We start from the raw sequence: 21,278 nt of genomic DNA on the forward strand, positions 1-21,278 counted from the left end.
AAGTACTTCTTAGCTCCTCTACTAAAGCTTTTTGATACCTCTGCAGATTTCTCTGCGAAGCACTGACCAGCGGGATGAGTCCAGCCTTGTGCACACAGACACATTTCACTGCTGGCACAGGCAGCAAATGGGTCTCAAGGAGCTTCTGATCTGGCTGGGGACTGAGCTGCTTTATTTATTCGCAGACGTGATAGACATTGCTATTGGACTTGAATGTGGTGCCTCATGAAGGGCTGTGTGGGTTTATGTTCAGTCTCATGCTGGATCCCTGTAGACAGCATAATTCAAATTCTCTTGCTTATAAGATATTAGTTGAGTGTAACAACAATTAAAAAATACCCATAAGAAAACTAGCATTAATGACACAGAGTGAAAGAAAATGAAATTACATCTAGAAACAAGTGAGGCTTTCAATTTTTTCCTTATATTCTGGCTTCGTGGTGGTTCATTAAGATCTAACGTTAGAGTTTGTGAGAAAGCCCTTGTGTATGTTTAGAGATTTTGTCAGCAACTGAGATTTATCTCGGGCAGGAAGCGTCAATTTGGGAGACCTGGACACTGCGACTGGTAGATTTGAGAACAGAATGAGTGCAATTTCCAAACGCTGTTTGGCAGGTGTTGGCGGCCGACACTCTGTAATTTACTGTTCTGGGCTTACAAAAGGCCAGCGAGGAGGGTGGGAAGCTGGGGGCCAGGTGTGTGGGGTCCTGAGTGCAGTCCTGAGTGCACTTGCCTCCTTTTGAGTGAAAAAATGAGGTTGTTGCTTGTTCAGAGCTAAACTGGGCCAGTTTGTCCTGGATGGAGAGGATGCTTTGCTTTATGTACTCCACTCTGTGGGGTTAGATTCAATAATAGGTTCAGAGCAGGGTCAGGGTTCATCCCAAACCTAACGCATCACGCTTGCCCCCACGTGTCGTATCTCATCATCTATGTTGTGTCATCAGAAATCATGAGTTCCAAACTGCTGATATAAATATGTGTGAGTGGCTTTTTGTCCCCTCTTCTTCCCAAGTCTTAATGTTGCAAATGCTGCTGTAATAAATATTATTGAGAGGGATTCACTGAAGGATGTAAATATTCATCAGTCTTTAATGATTTGCATTTGAATCCAGAAAATTGGCTTATGCCTCCACGCTGATTTTCCCTCACTGATTTTTCACATGGTGTGAAGTGCAGGAGGATTAAATACCTGGGGTTTTCTCTGGTCCAAATCAGACTTTGCTGTCTTCATTTGGAAATAAGGTCTTCATCAGCTGGTATCTCAACCTTGCGCATCACTTCATCTTTTTCTGTCCTTCAAGACCTCAACTCCCTCTCTATGGATGATGCTCCAGCTCTTGGCCAGTGCTGAAGACAAGGCCATTTTGTCTTCTCTTGCATTTTCCAGCTAGATGAGGGCAGTGTAGCTATCCTGGCATGCTCTCACATCGCTGTTGTGCTGCATACGCTCATGGATGGGTAGTTTTTGAGCTTCTTGTGTATAATGGGATGGATGCACTCAGTCCTCTGAGGGACTATTAGTTTCAGAGCAGAGCCCTGATGCTTGTCCCCTCTGGGAGCAGCTGGCATTAGGTGTTACCTTTTCTGTGTTTGCTCTGAGTGCATTTTGCCCAAAATATTTAGAGTCATTCTAGGTTACAAGTAAATTCGATGTAGATTGACAATGCGGTTTTGGTAATTTGACTGTAGCCTTATAAAAGCCACTTAGGGCTTCTCCATTGGCATGAGACACCTCATTTTTATACCATCAGTAGGACCTGGATTAGTCAGCAAATGACACTGAGATCTTCTGGGGCAAACCCGAGGTGATAGTATGAGATTAATATTGATAATCTGGAGCCAGAATAAATGACACACCAAATGGCCTGTGTTTAAATTGGCTTCAGTGGAACTTGTTAGGATGGGGCTTTTAATAAGCGAGGCTCCTCTTTAGGATGGGCTGTTATTCTGCGTGTTCTGCCTGTTGAATAGAACATAAAAATTATATGCTTAGTCCTAAACAAAATGAGTGTCAGACATTTTGCTGTCTTGTTTTAAGACTCAGCGTGATAAGATCACTGTCCTAGGTCTGTGTATGTGCCTGTTTGTCTGTCTCCCTTAGTTGCTGAGGGTATGATTTGTTTCTGTTGATTTATGGTCCCAAGGTACTTGTGTAGGTCCAGGGGATGGTTTATATAGAAAAGCTTAGATAACAATAAAAACAACCAAATGTATGCTCGGTGCAGAAACCTTAAAAGTGTCGGTATTTTCCAGGTAATTGTGAAAACAAGAACAGAATATCAGCCTGACCAGAAGAACAAAGGAAAACTCAGAGTGCCCAAAATTGCTGAATTCACAGTCAGTTTCACTGATGGTGTCACAGAAAGACTAAAGGTAAGAAATGGTTGTTGTGCTGCCTTCTGATGCAAATGCTATTTGTTTTAAAATAACCGAATCCAAGTGACAGTGAGGACATAACAAATGCAACACTCTGTTCATCACTGGGGTCAAGGAGAGGTTTATCTCCAGGAATATAAAGCCTTTTCTTTTTGGGGGGACAATCATGAAAATACCTTTTCATAATTAGATCTAAAGTGGGAAATGTTTTCCTTTTCCCGGGAAAACTTATGAAAATGTTTTCCATCCCAAATTGAAAGTAAAACAAGTTTGACTCTTTTCTTGTTCTCGGGCATTTGTGTTTAAAAAGAACTAAAATATCACAGTGAAGCTTGATTGAGCCAGTTTATTTCTCCTTTGAAACAGTCTTCTGTCTTGTAGTCAAACAACCCTTTTCCTATTTAAAATATTTCATTATTACATATTTATACTAATATAAGTTAAAATCCATTTCAAACTGGATTAAAAATGAGATGTTAGACAAGTATCCGAGCATTTCCCATCCTGGAAGCAGTTTTGCTTCACAGGAACTGAAATTTTTTGATGAAAAAACGTTTCCTTGAGCAATTTCAACAGGCGCTACTCAAACATGGAAAGAAACTCATGAGCTATTGAGTGCCCTCAGTTCCTGTTGGCTGCAGCATATTAGAACAGCTCCGTTCCTCCTAACATTCGGTAGCCGCTGGTGATTTCTCCCTTTTCATTGAGAAGATACGGTGCTTTTCCTAAACCGCAGAGCGTGGCAGTGATAACCGTGTGAGAGCTGATTTCACGTTTCTAAAATCAGAGGGAATATCAATGATTTGAGTAGAAAACATAGCAAATAGGCAGTGGCCAGCCATAGTGTTGCTCCTCAGAAAGCTAGGGTTTGGCTTATCAATTTTGGTGAAAGGGTGTCATCCTCGGCAATCAATAGGAATCGACTCCAGGGACTGCGTGGCCTCTCATTTGGCTCAGTTGTTCTGGGTGTTGCAAGAAATAAAGAAGTTTATTACAATAATTTTCTAGTACTTTAGAAGAAAACGATCACCTTTAAAATTGGGAAGTGAGCCATAAAAAACGGTTACCATTCATCCTCGATAAACTTCACAATAAGGTTTGTTCAGCTTTTGAAAGGAGAAATGTTTACCTACTCTCTTCTAAAGACTATAGAGTGACACTGTTTCAGGTTTTTTTCCCCAAATTCACTGACACGTAGTTCACAAGGACAATTCTGTTGTTTCCACCCAGGGTGTTTAAAGCCATAATTTATTCTAAGAGATCTGTGAATAAATGTTTATAGCTTTTATTTTTACTTTTGTTGTTGTTTTTTCAGTGGACATCACATGTTTTGATCTAAATTACTTATCAGGGACTTACACACTGTTGTGTTGGACTGATGTCTTCACTGATCTCATTGCATGTGTAGCACCTGTTTACCACCAATAGTGACTCTCCATTGCTACCACTAGTAACTTAAACAGCCACAGTTAAATCCCCAGGCTTGGAAACCACAGCAGATGTTTTCCAGTGTGAGCAACATACAAATCAGAACCAGACACACTGTGCCTGAGAAACACCAGTAAATGTGGAGTCTCCTGGAAGCGATGCATTGGCTCGTGACCCGCAGTAAATGGCATTATTGATATTGCAAGTACTAGTGCTTCGCTGGGTATTTAAAACTTAATCCCGCAGCCCTGAACAGTGTTAAGGTCAGCGCAAGACCAGGCTTTAATCCCATCAAAAGATCTGGCCTTGTTATTTCAAAAAAAACAATCAAGAACATCTCATCCATACGCACCATGTATGCCGATGGCCCATAGGTTAGATACACAGCTCACCCACGGCTACGGATAGATCTGACTTCATCTACTCCTGCTAGAGAGCATCTGATTTTCCTCTGCCTCCTCCTCTGCAGCCTGGCAGCACCGCACTTTCATTTTCCAGCTATTTCCTTTCCCTAAAGTCCATATGATTTTCATTCTCAGCACTTCAATGTCAACGTATTAATCACTCAGCCCCTCGTCTAATACTGGATAAGACTATAAGCCTCTCCCTGCCTGCTTTTCATAAGGCTTCCATGTATCGTATTAAGTTTGTAATATTATTTCCTGACAAAAATGAGCTCAGATAATAGGTAAGATTTCATTAAATTTTGTACTTTTTTTTTATTGCATCACATTTTTTTTTTTATACCAGAGCATATTTTTAGTGACATTATTAAAAATACTGCCCTCTGGTTATACGCAGGCCTATTATTTGGTACTGATGAAATCATTTTACAGTTGTTTTTTGTAAGAGGAAATCGTAGTAAATACTTAACTGTTACTGTCTCAGTTTAGCTATACTTTAAAAAGCTTAAAAAATGGAAATATAAATGAGATCATGGCTGGTGGCTTTATATAGCTTTCTGGTATGTGGTGCGTTGGAAATATCATCCATACCTTCTTCTAACACACTTACTAAAATCAAAGTATTTGTCTGCAGTTGAGCTGGGCTGTTGGTAGCTATATACTGGCAGAAGCAAGTAAATCATCCCATTGATTTGTGCAAGAGGAGTAATGGAGGGAAAGGCAAAAAGTCCATTCAAGTGTAGATGGTCCATTGGTTTAGTGCACTCTAAATATGTCAGATCTGTATGGGAAATGCGGGTACAGCTAGGGTGAGTCCATAGCAATGCTTGAATTCAAGGGGTTTTGTAGGGAGCAATTTTGCTATCATGACTTTACTAATCTGAGGAGGAATCCATCTCGGTGTGCTGGGGAAAGAGCCTGGAAAGAAAGACGGTGCAGAGAATTAGCCAAGAGATCCCCTTCTGTCTGCTATTGCACTGCTTTGGCATCCTGGGAAACATGAAGTGAGATGTCTTATATTTTATTTTTCACCCAAAGAGTACAATTACCATCACTTGAAACAGAAATATGGCAAAGTGAATCTCTGTCATTACTAAGTACTTGTGGAAAAACACTGCTGGGACTCCATCCTTACGGCTGTGCTCCCCACCCCATAATATTCTCTTCGGAGAGGGTTTGAACATTCCTGTTTCAGTAGATGAAGTGCTTTTCTTTCCTCTACTTGTGGTCACTTGCTATGGGAACACGCTCAGGGAAGAAGGACATTTTTCCCAGGTTCTCTATTTTCTTGCATCATGTAGCTGCATTATACAGAAGAGCAGGATCTCTGGTGTGAATGTTGGGGCCATGTGAACATGGCAGTCAAATCCACAGATGCCCTTTATTCCACCTTTTGGATATCTTTTATTGAAGAGGCTAATGAATTATTAGACACCTTGCTCGCATGAGCAAGCCAAAGCCAGAATCTAAGCTTATGCATGCATATTTTTCATCCATCCAGAATAGCACAGATCTGAGCTCTTTAATTATCGTAAAGAAGAGACTGTCCCTAGGCGACGGTTCTTATTTCACACCACCTCTTCCAGTAATTTTAGATCGCTTCTGCAACTTGTCACATCTCCTAATAGATGAGATGATGATTCTCTGTAGCTCAGCACACAGTGTCCTGGAAGTTTGACCAATTAGGCTAATTCTTCAGTGGAATGAGTCACCCTATACATACTTTATAACAAATGTTTAAATAGTTACAAGAAAATGATGTTAAAATAGCATTATGGTTGAGCCCTCCATACATAAAAGAAATTTCCTTTATCATTTTACTCCTCCTCAGGGAAGCAATGACAACATCTTTTCCAAGCTGACTGGCAATGGTTTATAGACCTCGTCTCCTCCAGAGTGTCGATGCCTTTTGAGTGTGTCCCTCTAGGAATTTTTTGAACTGCAAAGATCTTATTTCGCAGTAAGGATGAATACCAAGGTTTCTCAGTCTGGAGGGGAATGGTGGCTGGTGTTTGTCTTCCATTTTGCACGCTTTGGAAGTGGTGCAGGTCATGCTTGGCCATCCAGTGATGACACTGAGGTGCACTAGGAAAGGTCTGCAAATGTGATGGCTCCACAGAATCATGTTCCTTTGTGGGACAACAGATCTAACCCTTTGCATTTGAGAGAGGGCTTACTGCTTTTTGCCAGTGATATCTTATGTTACAGCTTTTAAGAACAATCTCTCATATGCAAGTGTCTTCATTCTCACGAGTTTCTGCCCTTATATCTTTCTGTCTGTGCTGAAATGAGGTCAAATGCTCTTTCCCTCTTCAAGCAGATTATCCATTGAATGAAAGGTCTTGTTACTTCTGGAAAACAGACTTTCTCATGACTCCTTTTGTCTTCTGGCCAGTCCGGATGACACAGAAATCAACCAGAAGCATTTATAAGGTGAAGAGTGGGTTTCTCTTCACTTTCTTGACTGTTACTCACCTGGAGCTTGTGTTCAACACATCAGCATCCTGCTTAAGAAGAAACAAGCTGGTGAAGAGTTGCTGATGGATTTTTGCTTAATGCAGTCGGACCCGCTGAGTGCGGGCAGACCTGCGCTAGCCCTGAGCTTGCCCAGATATTTCTGTCTCCAAATAGCACCAGAAAAGGTCCTGGAGAGGCTTTTCAGTGTAGGTTTACAACACGGAGTGTTAGGTTGACACACGTAACTGCCCGCCTGTTACTGGTTTTGCACAAATTGCTCTTTATTACACAGCTTCACTTGCAACCCATTTGACCTCTGTTACCCTGTTTCCCTGAAAATAAGACAGGGTCTTATATTAATTTTTGCTCCAAAACTTAGTACTTTTTTACATGTATAGCTGCCTGGACCCTATTTAAATTGACTTTTTTATGAACTGTAAGTAGGGCTTATTTTTGGAGTAGGACTTATATTTCAAGCGTCCTCAAAAATGCTGAAAAGTCACATTAGGGCTTATTTTCAGGGTAGGGCTTATTTTCAGGGAAACAGGGTATCACTAAACGCCATAGAGCTATTCATTACTACTTTTTTGGGGAGACAGTGATTTAGTAACTATTAGCTGCATTATAGTTACCTGCTGTAGTTATCTGACTTCTCAAGTCTTCCACAGTTCTTTCCTTTGCTTGGATCATTTTCTTAGCAAAGCTGAAGTTACTGTTTTTTCAGAGTTGGAATAATTAAACTGTGTACTTGTCTTTAACAGAATAAGTTGGGAGTGGGTGTACAGGAGAGAAATTGAGATATTTAAGATGTTTTATTGTGAGCAATTTATCTACCTGGAAAAAATCATCTGCAAGTATTGTCACTGGCTGTGCAATCCATTCCTTTTGAGTATGCAATGACAAGATATTTCTTATCCCTAGATCAACCCTCACCTCTCTCCATCCTGAAACTGCTGTGATAGATGCAGGTCCAGTATCCACGGGATGTTGTTATTCAACACACTTTTCAACAGGTTCTTACAATATAGTGGAACCTGTTCAATTGTTTCTGCCATTGAAATGCTCATGCCTTGAAACAATTATTTTTGTCTGACCGAATGTGAAAGACTTAGAACAAAATTGATTTGTCTCCGGCCGCACCCTACAAAACAAGATTCCCTAATTATTAAGTTATCAGAGGGCAGGAGTAACTCCTAGAGAAAGGACTCCTGAGTGTGAGCAGGACCATTTTCCTTACTGCTTTTTAATACTACCAATAACAACGTTACCATGGTGACTGCCACATCACATCGGTTATCTGGGCGATGCAGAGTGGCTGCTGAAAGATCCCATTACACTGACTAATGTGCGCGGTGCTCGAGGGAGGGAACACGCTCTGATACACAGGGATTTTTCTCACTTTGGTGATAATTGCTAATGTGGCTGAGACGTTTCCAGGCTGCGCAGTGTTTTGATGGGCTGTGTGATCCGGGAGAACAAGGAACGAAGGGGAGGAAAACCCGAAAGGCGGTCGGGGTGATAGTGTTCAGGCATTTTGCACCAGTGCTGAGGATGGTTTGGTGTTTCCCCATTGAGCCTTGGAGAGGTGTCGGTGTGAAGGGGTTGATCTCAGTCTCCAGGGACTGATTTAGAGGCTCATTCGCTCCCCTGGGGAGTTCTCAGCTATAATATCATCAGGAGATCTCCTTTCCTGGTGGGTATGTGCTTTTTGAGGGGGGGTCAGGTGGCCCTCACAACACCTGGGTCTTCTCCAAACAGTGATGGAATGATGTGTCTCTAAAGGCCAAGCTTTGCCTTTGCTTTGGAGCCTGAATATTTTCCACTGCAATGCAGAAGGTCTCAGTTTCTCCTTTGTCAAAAATCCACTGCCCAGCCCTTTCTGCCCTTGCGTCCACTTACATCCGACGCAAACGGGCCCCTGTGTGGATCCAGACTCTCAATTACGGTGTGTCTAGAGGGAGGTGCGAAATGTCGCTCATCATTTTTCTGCCTGGGCTCAGAAATCGTCCTTCTCCTCCTCTGGCTGTGATGGGAAGAGAAGAGGATCGGTCACATCTGTCCCAGTTGGTCTCACAGCTGGCACTCAGGTAGATTGATGGAGCCGTTTGTGATCGTCAGTGACAATTCGGAGCTGTGGGGAGGAGCCGACTGGGGATTTGTGGCTAAGCTGGCAGAAAACAGATATTTCTGGTCACATCTCAAGGTCTGGTGCTATAAACCCTGCAAGGTTTCCCTGTCTGGGTACAAGTCTGTGCTTTCCGTAAGAGTTCTCAGCTAATCCCTGCCCTCCTGGTGCAGCCTGGGGCCCAAGAAGCTGAAGCCAGGAAGAGTTTCCATGTGTAAAACACACAGAAAAAACCTATATTTTGATTTAACTAGAATGCTCTATACGGCTGGCTTAGGGACCGCCGAGCAAAGCAAAGGGAAAGAAAATAAAGACATAGCTTTTGTATTAAATAGATCATTGCCTATTCTTATTTTTGTAGAAACACACGCGCATACTGTTCTACAAAGTCAGAAAAATCACCTCAAATATATTGTATTTTTCCATCTGCAAGCACTGACAGAGTAACCAGCGGAACAGCCTTGTTCGGGGTTATTTTTTTCCTTTAATTGATTTTTGGAGAGAAGAAGAAAGTTAATTGCTGTGCAGAAAATGGCTAAAAATGGAAGTCACAGAGAATATTCACGACTAAGGGTTTGTGGGGCAGACCTGCTGAATCTAAATTCTCCGAACTATGATATATTGGAGGAAGAAGGGAGTTACAGAGCAGAAACCTCCACTAACCCTACGCTTTGGAACAAAATGCTCGAAAAAGATTTTCCTAAGCGACTGCACGGAGATACCCATTCTGCTCATTACAAAATGTAATTGCAGTTTCCATTTCATCTGAATGATGTCTTACGCTGCATCTTTGTCTGCAACAGCACAAAGCCGTGTTACGTTCTGATACCTCTGCCACCCTACAGTAAACTCGATTTTTTGAGTAATTTTCTTGTCAGCATTTGAGGTGGAGTGAAATGTGCTTAATACCAGTTTGGCTAATGTAGCAAAAGGGACCGAATGAGATGGAGAAGGAGAGAGTTTTCAGCAGACTGAAGCCAAAGCAAAGATTATTGACCGTCATGAAGTCCATTTTGAGTCTTGTAGCCAAACCACAGAATGCTAAAAAAATATAATAATCAGAGAAGAGAAATGCTTCACTCGTACATTTTTTGCCCCATGTCCTGTTTCATTCTCTCTATTTATAAAGCAGTACAGGCTGGTGGTTGAATGTTAAACAGACCTGAGCTCCCTCTCGTTAGTACTTGCAGATGTATTAAGCCTGTTGTGTCAGATCCACAGCTAATGGGACTGGGCTCATGCCTTTGAAGGCATCGTAATCAGCTAGATTATTCATTTTTGTTGTTTGTTTTTAAAAGAGTAGCTTTTGTAAGTCATTTGCAGCAATAAAACCTCACATTTCTAATTTAAAATGGAAAGGCTTTTGATTCTTAAGTTAGCCATGGGACACTTTGCTCACCAAGCCCTCACTTTGTCCTTGTGTGAAGCACACACATAATAAGAGAGTTTTTTTAAGAGAAATGGGTGTAGTGGACCATGAATGCTGCCATATTATCAGCTTTATTACCTGACCCGTGGTGGTAGATATAGATGCTGAAATGCATATGAACATGTTGACCTTCTGGAAGGAATGAACTTCCAACTGATTGTTTTTTTTAACCACAAGGGTGCACTGAACAAAGGTGTTTTAATTTGTGCAAGCTCGACCTTCGATTGTGTTTTATCTAAGAAGTCCATGAGAGCGGGGAGTGGCAGGGGAAGGTTATCTCATGCCCTGGCTGGTGCTTGGGTGGTTTTGCACAAACAGGCCCAGAAAAAGCCAAACTTTTGGGGACTTAGACTGCAGACACTTAGGCTGCACTTGAGTGTGGATCAGCGGCCAAAGAAAGGCAGCAGAGCAGAAACTCACCCCGCATGTCCCAAGTCTTTTGCCATGTTCTTCCTCATGGCTCCCAATGCTTTCCCTGCACCAAAAGCAACGCAAGGGCAGCGGGCAGAGGGGCTGATTTTGCATGTATGAGATTCTTCAGAGGTTACAACTTGGTAGGCAAAGGGTAGGCAAGGAGACATTTTATTGATGACTTGATTTGTCTTGTATTCCTCCTAATGCATTTTAAAAGGGCCCTTGATGAGCTGAGGCACCCTTTGTCACATGAAGGGACATGCTTTGCACAGTGCGATGGGAAACTGCAGCATGAAGGGTTATCTGTGGAGATGATAGATCTCTGCTGCAATCCCATTAATTGAAAAACCATCTCAAATTAGTGATGTGGAAGGAAGCCCCTTCCAGCATTGCTCAGCTCATGAAATGGTGTGTCAGGTGTGATCGGGACCATGGGTTTGGGAAGAAAAGCACCTTGATAAGCAGTGGCCCTGAGTCACCCCACTTGTTTAATTTTAGTTGTTTGCTTCTTTTCTTTTGAAGGTAGCAGAGTCACAGAAATAAGGACAGAAGGCTTATGATAGTTGAAAAGGGGAGAAAATATTATTCTAGGAGGAGGAGGGGGGAACAAAAGACCTTTCAATACCCGTATGTTCTGCCAAAAAGGTCATGTACTTATTTGGTGTTCCTAGAAGCAATATTATAGCATCTCAATATGCCAGCCTATTCTGATGAGGGGTTTTTTAATGACATTAAATGGCGGAAAAGAAAAAGCAAACCAAACAGAGCTTTTTTTCTACCTAAGTAGAAATTCACTAATACTCAATGGTGGAAGCAGCCTTATTGAAAATGTCATTTTAGACCTTCTGTAAGGAATGGGGGCTTGGCAAATGAGCCATGAATTTTCCTTTCAAGGGGTTTGACTTGGCACAGAAAGACGTCATGCAGATCGCAGCTGGCACCAGACACAGTTAAAAAGATCTGAGGCTATTAGTGCCTAAACAGCCACTAGAAATTATATTACATGATGGAGACTGGCTAACATAATTGAGCCAGCTAGTTATTGTGTGCATAATTTAATTATTTGACAAATCGCTTCGATACATGGTGTTCTTGTTCCACACTCGTGCTGCACTCACAGAGGAATTGCTGGTGGGTACGCTGTCATCTTGGAAGGTGGATGTTTCTTTTTAAGGTTTGCAAAGTTGGAGAGGGTCACTGGTGTGGTCCTGGTGGGGTGGCACCTGCAGAGATGGGGACATGGCGGGGACATGGCTGGGATAGCAAACTGGCTGGGAAACAGCTGTTTCACATCAACACCTTGGAGGCTTTAGGGTGGTTGGAGAAGTGACCCTCTCATTTATCTGCTGTGTGAGCCTTTTGGACTTCGATTGCTGGGCTGAAAAGAACCCATGAAATACTGGAGCAGATGTGAGGTGTTTTTGAACCCCAAGGTTACATCATCCTCATGGATGGTGTTCGGTGTTCTTAGGATAATTGGGCGCAATTTATGGTTATGGATTCTAAGGTAAAGGATGAAAAAGAAACCCGCCTAAGTGACATGTAAGAAGCCATGCGTTCCTAAGGATATTTTCCTGTAGCTCTGAAGCTTTAGGTACATGACTAAGGACATTTCCCTCTTACAAAGCGTCTCTTGAGAGATGCTATTTAAGAATCTGGACACCATCTGGAATAAAGCTGTACTGTAATAATAAAGGACAAATCCTACATCTTCCTGAACAGTATCAAGCAAATATGAAGACCCAATTGTGTCACTTTTTTTCAGTTAGCCTTTCAGATTTTCAGAGGCTATAAAATCAGAAAAAGCAGCAACTTGTTACAAAAAGACTGTTAAAAAAACAGAAGTGAAATGCCATTTTTGAAGAAATGCAGCCTAATAGTTTTTACCTGCAGCTCGGGCTGTGTAACAGGGTGCAGGGCAATGCACCACCCTTGTTCTTTGGCCGAGTCTAAACAGTGGAGCAGCTCTTCTTGGGGTGTATTTCAGAGTCCTGATGCCCCCAGTCGATCCATCCAAGTGACCTGTCAGCCTGGATGTTCTTACATCAGCAGCCTGGATTCAAACCATGGAGTGATTCAGGCTTGGGTTTTATCCTGGCATGCAGGTGGGTCAGTCCGGATGGACACCAGGGTCTTTCACTTTAGCCATAGCTTTCATGTTGAGATCTAATGTCGTCAGTCTTACATCTAATTATCAGCTGGAAGAAGTTCTGAGATGAAGGGGAAAGCAATTACCTTCCTGAAGTTTCACTGTTAACTGGGTTGGCAATGAATTGATAGGTTTCCAGGTGTAATGGCATTGCTGTAAACTATGGAAAGAGCCTCGTTGCCTATCCAAGTGTGGCTCTCATGCCCTTCTGTGACGATAACCTTGACAGAATTTCTGCCAATTTTTAAATTTTGCCTCATTCAAAATACTTTTTCTCCTACGAAGTGGAAATAAGAACCAAGGTAATTCCTTCAATGGAATGACACAGAGGCAGATGTGTCACAGCACAATGGACAATTTCTTACCCCTCTGAACACACCTGAGCCTACAAAAGGTCCCTAATGGTTTTAGTGTCCTGTAGGAAACCAAAGGAGATTTAGACACCTGACTGCCCTTGCGGATCTGGATCTGGATGACTGGTTCGTACCATCAAATGCAAGAACGCAGTGGGGGAAGAAGAGGCGGCTTTACCTTTTGTTTTATTAAGCCCTACTTGGAGCCATGTGGAGGCTCTCCATACAAATGTCGAATCTTTTTGGAATCTTACCGAGCTCCTTCTGCCGCCCACGTTGAACAGAGTAAATTTGTTGGATTAATCGTGATTAATTTCATGGAATAACTCTGGTTTGGGTTAGAGAAAACAGCTCTTTACTTCTTCAAAAGGTGTTGCTGCACAGTTCTGTAGGATGTCTTCACCGTGAGGTGGTTTGCCTTTGAACACCCATGTTATTTTGTCTCCCTATCCAATTATTATTATTTCTTTTTTACCATATTTATGCCGAGTCCCCACAGTGTGTGACACCATCGAGGGAGCCTGGAACAAAACGTAAAGGTGGAACAACAACCCCAGACACCGAGGCCGTGATTATAAGTTACGTTCCTCCAGCTGCTAATGCGAGTAATATGTGGCTTAAGTGGGAACAAAACCACCCCCCCGGCAGCTCACCAGCGCGGGTTGGATGCCGAATACTAATGGGGAGCTGTCTGCATCCAGTCACCGCGAGGAAAAATAATACTTACCAACTCATTTCAAACAGTGCGTAAAGTTGAGGGAACTGCCATCTGCTGATGGACCTTCCCCACATGCCGTCTGAAAATCCTTCCTTAGGAATAACTGCTCTGTGCAATAGTGTTCCCAAAAAACAAAGGAAGCCCCTAAGGTTCGATTCTTGGAGGAACCAGCAGCTCTCAGCCTTTGTTGAGTGCCATGGGGAGTGAAGGGTGCACCCCCCCGCTGAAAACTAGGGGCATAAATCCGAAATCTTTTGCAATAAGGAATGAAAATGTAGAAACTTCGCAATGGAAGTGGCTATTAAAAGAACGCCCTGCTGTTTGGATGTGGCATTGCTCTCTGGTTTGCTTTTAAATAAGGGTTTTCACTGTAGCTAGAGAGGGAAAAAGTGAATTTTTGATGAAACAATAAGCCATGGGCAGCTGTTGAAATCAAAGAGAGCAGGATGGATCCTTTGATGGACAGCGTGAGAACCAGGTCAACTGGAGCACCATCGCAATTAGATGTAACCTCGCTGGAGCAAAACCTAGTGGCAACTTACATGCTGATGAGGATTTATCTTTTTGTTTGGCCCATGGCGGTGTGAAAATGCAACATTTACTTCATCTGTGGGATAGGTAGGGAGGAACCAAGCCAGGTGTGCTGTTGCGGATGGGAGATTGACATTGTCTTTCATGGACGTTAAGAGCATCTTCCCACGTTTTGTAGAGGATGGGGAGTTTTTTGGTCTGATAATGATGTTCTCTCTTCTCCATTCCAGCAGACACTCCTCTCCTAAGGGAACCTTTGAGAGTCATGTAAGACTGTGGGGAGGGCAGGCAAATCCCCCTCTGCTGCCACCCGAGCAGCCACACGTGACAGATTCGTGCCTGCAGCACTTCTAGGTTTTATCTGCGCACTACATTTTATTTCCCCTCCGTGAGTGTTTATATTGCTTAGAGTCTGCCAGGGTTCATGTTCATCATAAAAAAGAGCGGAGGTTTATTAAGTATTGCAGCTCTGTGATTCTTTGGTATTTGAATGTTCATGAAGCTTTGTATGTTCTGGAATAGCTCGAGAAGTGGATCTTAGCTCTGGCATGGCAAAATATCTGTGGGCGGGGAGGGGGGTGTGGGTTTTTCTGCCCTTTCCTCTGGGTTTTAACATTTTACACGACATTTCAGCCCAGAGCAATTTTACACGACGTGTCATCGTGTGTAATGTTGTGTCACGCTGTAATTTTGCAAGTGCATGAAGCAGCAGGAGGGAGGTGAGAACGGGCTCAATTACAGCCCAGAGGGAGGGACCTGCTCCTGGGGGTGATGAATTGGGTGTCAGCACTTTGCCAGAGCAGAGTGACAAACCAGAGGGGAATTTATTATTTTTAGGGGCTCAGTGGGCAGACAAGAGGAAAGGAACCAGTCAAATTGCATTACTAATGGTCATTTCCATAGGCTGTGCATGTGCATTGGATTTAACAAAAGAAGTGACGTTCATTCTTGCTCCAGACTTTTTTCTGAAAGCTGAAGGAAGAACTTTAGGAAGGTTGTATTTACTAAAGAAAGCTAAAGGATGAGCAGCTTCTCATTGCTCAGGAACAAGAGGTACTTTCTCACTGAGTTACACTCCATGCATTTCCTGGTGGCATTTGGTGTAATTTCGTTGCCCATTTTCTCTTCCTTTGCCCTCAGCACAAGTTTGTTCTTTCAGGTTAACCCAAGCAAGGTTTCTTTTTTTCACTGTGCATTGTATTTAGGACAGAACAGCCAAACTGGAGAGCCGAGCATTTCTGATTTTCTGAATTTCTAGCCAGAGTTGCTTTCTAAGCATTTGCTTTGGTAGAGCAAGATGTACACGTTGCTTTAGTACCGTCAAACTGACCTCAAAGGGGACTCGTGTCATGGTCATCTTTGTATTACTGCATAACTTGTCATTGGTAGAAGTACCAGGCCTAACATGCTCCTCTTTTAATTGGGATGGACACTCACTCTACATGGGGAAACGCTGTTCCACGCTGGCCTGCCAGAGCTGGGTTGTGATGGGTCTTGTTGGAGAGGGGATTTTTTCCCAGGTCTGTTAGAAAAGGTAGAGAGTCTTAGCATAATTAATCTGGAAGTCTCACCTTTCGACTAGACTATTTCAAAGTGACATTTTAACATTTATTTTCAAGTGTAATCTGACTTCTCTTTGCGGCAGAAATTACGGCAAGTTACATTTCCATCTCCATTAAATCCAACTGAGACTTCTTTCTCTTCAGCACTATGAAAAGGGACGAGGTACCACGAAGCTGGTCTGAAGTATTTCCATTCAAACTTGCAGGCAAGTGTGCGTGGATGGAAAGGAGGTGGAGCCCATATTTTCTTGGTCAGACTAGTGCAATTGGTACAACTGCACTCCTTTCCTACCGGCTACCTTGTCAGCACACCAGGGCTCTTACACATGTTCTCTGATGAGATCCAGCAGTAAGTGCTTCTCCCTCTGCAGCCGCCTTTTGCCTAACTGACCCATTTTGCAGCAAATTAGGCCCCAAGGAGGAGGTTAATACAGGCAATTATTCCAAAAGGCGGGTTGGGGCTTCAGTTCATCACCAGAAAAGCCTGTTAGCCCCAATTTTCTTACCTTTTAGTGCTTTATTCTAAAATATTCTGACTTAACAATGAACTTATGAACTCTCCTACTAGATACAGTCTCCACACCCCTCTATTTCCTGACTTTTCAACTGGATTTCTTGGGTCAGATTTAACACCATACATGCAGGTTTACCTTCGCTCTTTTTGTCTTAAAACAGCCTCCAAAATTGGAGCTCTGGATGTGGCATTGCCAGGGCTGCTTTAGCTTCTCCGAGTAACAGTCCCAGTGCGCCGTGCGAGATGTCTAATAGGAACACATCTCACCAGGCAGTGCATCTTTCTGCAGGATTGATGAGGGTGAGAAGCCTTTTCCTGCACTGCAGGCAGCTCCAGTGGCCCCGTGGAGTCTGTACAGGCGTTGCATGTCATAGAGCTTGTCAGAATTACAGCTGCTACCATGACCGAAGGAGAGAATTAGAGCAAAATTCAGTGTGAAACAATATTAAGCAATTAGTATGTCTTTGCTGATATAATACTACTAGTATTACATAATGTTATCTTTATATTAATAATATTATATTGATGAATTCTGTGGCCAGCTTGCTTTTTATTATCTGCTGTTCTTGACCAGCCTGTCCACTATACTGTAGGAATTCTCTCTGTGTTTCCCCACTTTTTACCATCACCAATCTCCTGTATATTAGCTGAGGAACAAGTTCCACCTGTATCAACTATTCAATTTCTTTGAACACCCATAGAAGAAAATTAAGAGGATTGTGACATAACTGCAACAACCAAAGGGTGGATGAACCCTAAATAACAAGGTAGAGCCCAAAAATGTCCTCATTAGGGCAGTAAATGGTGATGATTGCTTCTAGTACTGGTAGGTGCAGCCCTGGTATTTGGATGGGGGCATGTTTTTAAGGATGATCATGTGCATGGACTGCTCAGTCCTTAGGGAGGACGCAGCTCGGCTAAAATCAGGTCCAGACATCTGAATAGGGCCAGGAAACTCGCCGTTGAATGAACTATTCCAGAGGGACCTGGAAGGGCTGGAGAGAAGGGAGCTACCGCAATGCAACAGAATGGTGCAGCAAAGCGACCTGCTTGGGGATGAGGAGTGGGGGCATATTTGACCCAAATAGGGATGCCTGCAGTCCCTGCCATGTCCTGCTGTTGTGGTTCTCTCAGAGGAAAACAGAAAACTTGCCATCATGGGCTCGGTTTCTGGTGCCACGATGGGAAAGTTGGACTCAGAAACGAACAGACTGAGGTTGTGCATAGGAAAAAGCCTCATTGCTCACTATCCCTCCTGTCAACCCATTGCTGACCGCAGTGTTTTGCTGTAAGAACTCCTCAGCGCGGGCTCTTGGGCTCACTGAGCAGGGAGCGTTGCAGCCCCGTCCCCGTGCAGAGGCGCATCCTGCACTTGCGCTGCTGGTGCTCCGTCCCGGGGCGCCGGGGCCAGCCGGACCCGCCGCGGCTCCCTCCCCGCGCCGCTGGCCGTGCCGCAGCTCCGAACGCTTCCCCGCCGCTGCTCCCGCCCCCGTCATCTCTGCGCGTCAGTTCATTTGATTAGGAGCTCTGGTTTGCATGGTAACACTGCAGCCCCAGGGATTATGGTTTTGTTTTCCACGCCAATCTAGATCAGTGTGAGACAGCAGTGTCAACAGGAGGGGTTGCTGTGTTTGGGCAGTAGAAGTCCGGGGCCATTTATGCTGCATTTGTGGAATGACCAGCTAGGACCAAGAAAGCTTTGGGGAAGAGAAGTATGAGAGTGCGTTTGGGACCCCTGCTCGGTCCTTAGGGAGGACGCAGCTCAGCTAAAATCAGGTCCAGACATCTGAATAGGGCCAGGAAACTCGCCGTTGAATGAACTATTCCAGAGGGACCTGTAAGGGCTGGAGAGAAGGGAGCTACCGCAATGCAACAGAATGGTGCAGCAAAGCGACCTGCTTGGGGATGAGGAGAGGGGGAATATTTGACCCAAATAGGGTGTTGTGTCTGGTACTTCCAACACCAACATCTACTCTTGGACATGCTGTGGGACTTACAGGCTGGGATTTGTCAGTGCTCAGGGCATTCTCCTTTCACAGCATTGATAAATGAAGGAGGATTCCCTTTCTCTCAGCCTCCCTTCTGCAGGGTGCTCAAGGCATAACTTATCCTCATCACATTGCCTACAAGGCACAAAGGGACATGTCCTACAAAGGCTTCATTTATCCTACCTGCCCACCTGGCTCTGCTATCAGAAAAGCAGGATCTTGCCATGGTTATAAGGCAGCTTATCTGCATGGATTAGAGCCCGAAAGTGGAGTCTGGCTGCTGACAGGTCCTGCTGGGCCAGCAGATGATGCTGAGCATGGGAACACAAAGCCACTGAGAACACCAAATGCCTCAGCAAACCCCATACATTTGCAAGGGATTAAACACAGGAATGTGCACTCCTGAAGGTCTATGGGGGATGGAAATGATGTGAGAATTCAGGGCTATTGGATGTAGCATTCATTCAATTACCATGCTTAGTTAAGTACTGCACAGTGGAGTGAAGACTGCAGGCTGTTAGGATGGCTGTTACTATAAGTCATTTAATTATGAGGTTACTCGCATGCCATTTTAACATGTGTAGAGTAATATTATCCCTCTCTTTTAGGTCACTATTCTCATAAGTCTGGCTCTTGCATTCCTTGCCTGCATAGTGTTTCTTGTGGTATACAAAGCCTTTACTTACGACCACAGTTGCCCAGATGGATTTGTTTATAAGGTAAGAAACTTCAGATGGACGAATTGCCTGAGATAATGATAGACTCTAATTGACTACACGGTTACAGTCTAGTCTGCTTTTTTGACCAGGCCAAACGGAACATTTGGCAAGAATGTGTTGAAATGGGAAGAGCGTTATGGGAAATGTGGATTTCCATCTGCCTCCATCAGCTACTGTTACACTGTAATTGTTGGGATTAGCATTTGGTGAACACTACAGACAGATGTTCAGGAACAATCCCTCATATTTGTGAATGGATTTATTGCAGCTGGAATCCCACGTTTGCTTCCCAAACAGTCAAGTGACTGGGGTTTACTGGCATACATTTTAATGCAAAGCAAACTCCCGGAGTGCTGGCCTGTGTCCTTTTTGTGAAAGAAATCTGAATCAGCACATGTAGTTAATTTTTAGGTGTTTTTAAGCCTCTAGCAAGACCAAAACCATGTAACTTAATTGCTCCAACCCTGCTGCCCAGTGGTTTTATATTGAATATTCACAGAGAACTATCTATCTTGTCTGTTCAGATTAAAAGAAGAAAAAATGGCAAAATAGTCCACTGACTCCTTACTGTGAATAAACTCATAAACTCACAGGAGTCTTGACCACTCTGGGAATAGTCTGTGGGCTGGAAAACAGGGTAGGCATGTTGGTGTATTGGTCATCGTGAATTATTCTCTTAGGGTATATAAAAATGAAGTAAGAACGGAGTAATGAATTTCAGAATCAGATCCAGACCTGAACTTCTGAAACAGATTAAAGGTTTTGGACTCAGATTTCAGCTAGTCATATTAAACTGGGAGTTGGGTTATCTCATCATTTAATAATAATTGTACCTGGGGCCCTTTTTGTCCTTGGTACTACTTCAACTCGGGTGAATCCCAACTGGTCCGACATTTGTTACTGTTCGATTGCACTTTGACAGCTGCCGCAAAGCGAATTGGTTTATCTGTGCAGTTCTTAGCACACAAGTGTCTGCGCTGGCGCAATGGAGACGCGTGGGCAGCGTCTGCACAACCGAGCCTGACAAGGGCTGGTCTGCTGGGCTGTGCTTCAACCATCCCTGACCAAGGTGGCCATCCTATAGCTCAGAGACAAAACACTCCAGCAGAGCAGCATGTCAGCCCTTGCTCTGCCTCTGCCCGTCCTCTGGCTGAGGATTAATTCTGGACTTTGCTCTGCAGAGCTTCCAGTCCAGCACGCAGAAGCTGCAGCTCAGCCACCCCTGCTCAGGCTGCAGCAAGGGGCTTTGGTCTCTGTGCGTGCCAGTAACGTACCAAACTGGTCAGAACTTTGGTTTACAGTCCCCACTTCCCCTCCACAGATGAAATCAGCTGCAATCAGGGTTACCAATAGCAACAGGTTTTGAGGGCTGCTGCCCGACTCTAACCTTTGTGCGTCCCCGCGGCGCTGATGGGCAGTCGGGGCTGCGCAGCAGATGCTCTCGCTGCAGCGAGTCCAGCGTCATCCATGTGAACAGCTAACCCTGAGGTTTTTAAAGCGAGAGCCTGAGGCTGATGGGACCACGTTCTACCTCTCTTGCTTTCTCCCTGTTTCCAGCACAAGCGGTGCATCCCGGCCTCGCTGGACGCGTACTACTCCGCACAGGATTCCAACTCCCGGGGCAGGTTCTACACCGTCATCAGCCACTACAGCATGGCCAAGCAGACCAGCTCCCGGGCCGTATCGCCCTGGCTGTCCTCAGGAGCGGTAAACCACGAAGCCAAGGCTGCCAAGACAGAAGGTCATTAAAGCTACCAAGTGGTGAAGGGCAAAGCGGGAGGGTGGGGGGACAATACCATGTCTATACTGCATTGTTCTAGCTGAGGGTGCTGTGCTAACAGCACGGCAGGAATAAATAAAAACCAAGTGCAGGAGTCATCTTAATGGATATTTCTTTTCGTGCATTGTTCTTGTTGATTTGTAACCGAGTTGAGCTCTTGTACAAAGGCATGTTTGATGTTGACTGTACCTTACGATGTAAAAATATTTTTAAATCATTGCTTAACTATTTGTTAGAAAAAGAAACTAAAAAACAAAAAAAGCAAATTAGATGAACAGTCAGAGAGGATAAAAGCAGCAAAGAGAATCCCACAAAGTTTTATCATTGCTGG

The 21,278-nt window shown here is 43.9% G+C and overlaps 1 protein-coding gene across 2 annotated transcripts in view; it reads left to right on the forward strand.

Annotated features, from left to right (window-relative positions):
* The window catches only part of NSG2 (neuronal vesicle trafficking associated 2), a gene marked incomplete at both ends in the record, with an annotated part of 32,281 nt that extends 11,365 nt beyond the window's left edge, over window positions 1-20,916 (forward strand). Inside the window, 3 exons of one of the 2 annotated variants that reach the window (XM_080352983.1) lie at window positions 2,254-2,373; window positions 19,057-19,167; window positions 20,725-20,916. In XM_080352983.1, coding sequence (XP_080209109.1) covers window positions 2,254-2,373; window positions 19,057-19,167; window positions 20,725-20,916 — 423 coding nt within the window. The remainder of the gene's footprint in view (window positions 1-2,253; window positions 2,374-19,056; window positions 19,168-20,724) is intronic. The other variant, XM_080352984.1, reaches the window with a different exon arrangement.
* Window positions 20,917-21,278: the final 362 nt, after the last annotated feature.

This window comes from Nesoenas mayeri (assembly GCF_963082525.1).
Source record: "Nesoenas mayeri genome assembly, chromosome: 14".
NCBI lineage: Eukaryota > Metazoa > Chordata > Aves > Columbiformes > Columbidae > Nesoenas > Nesoenas mayeri.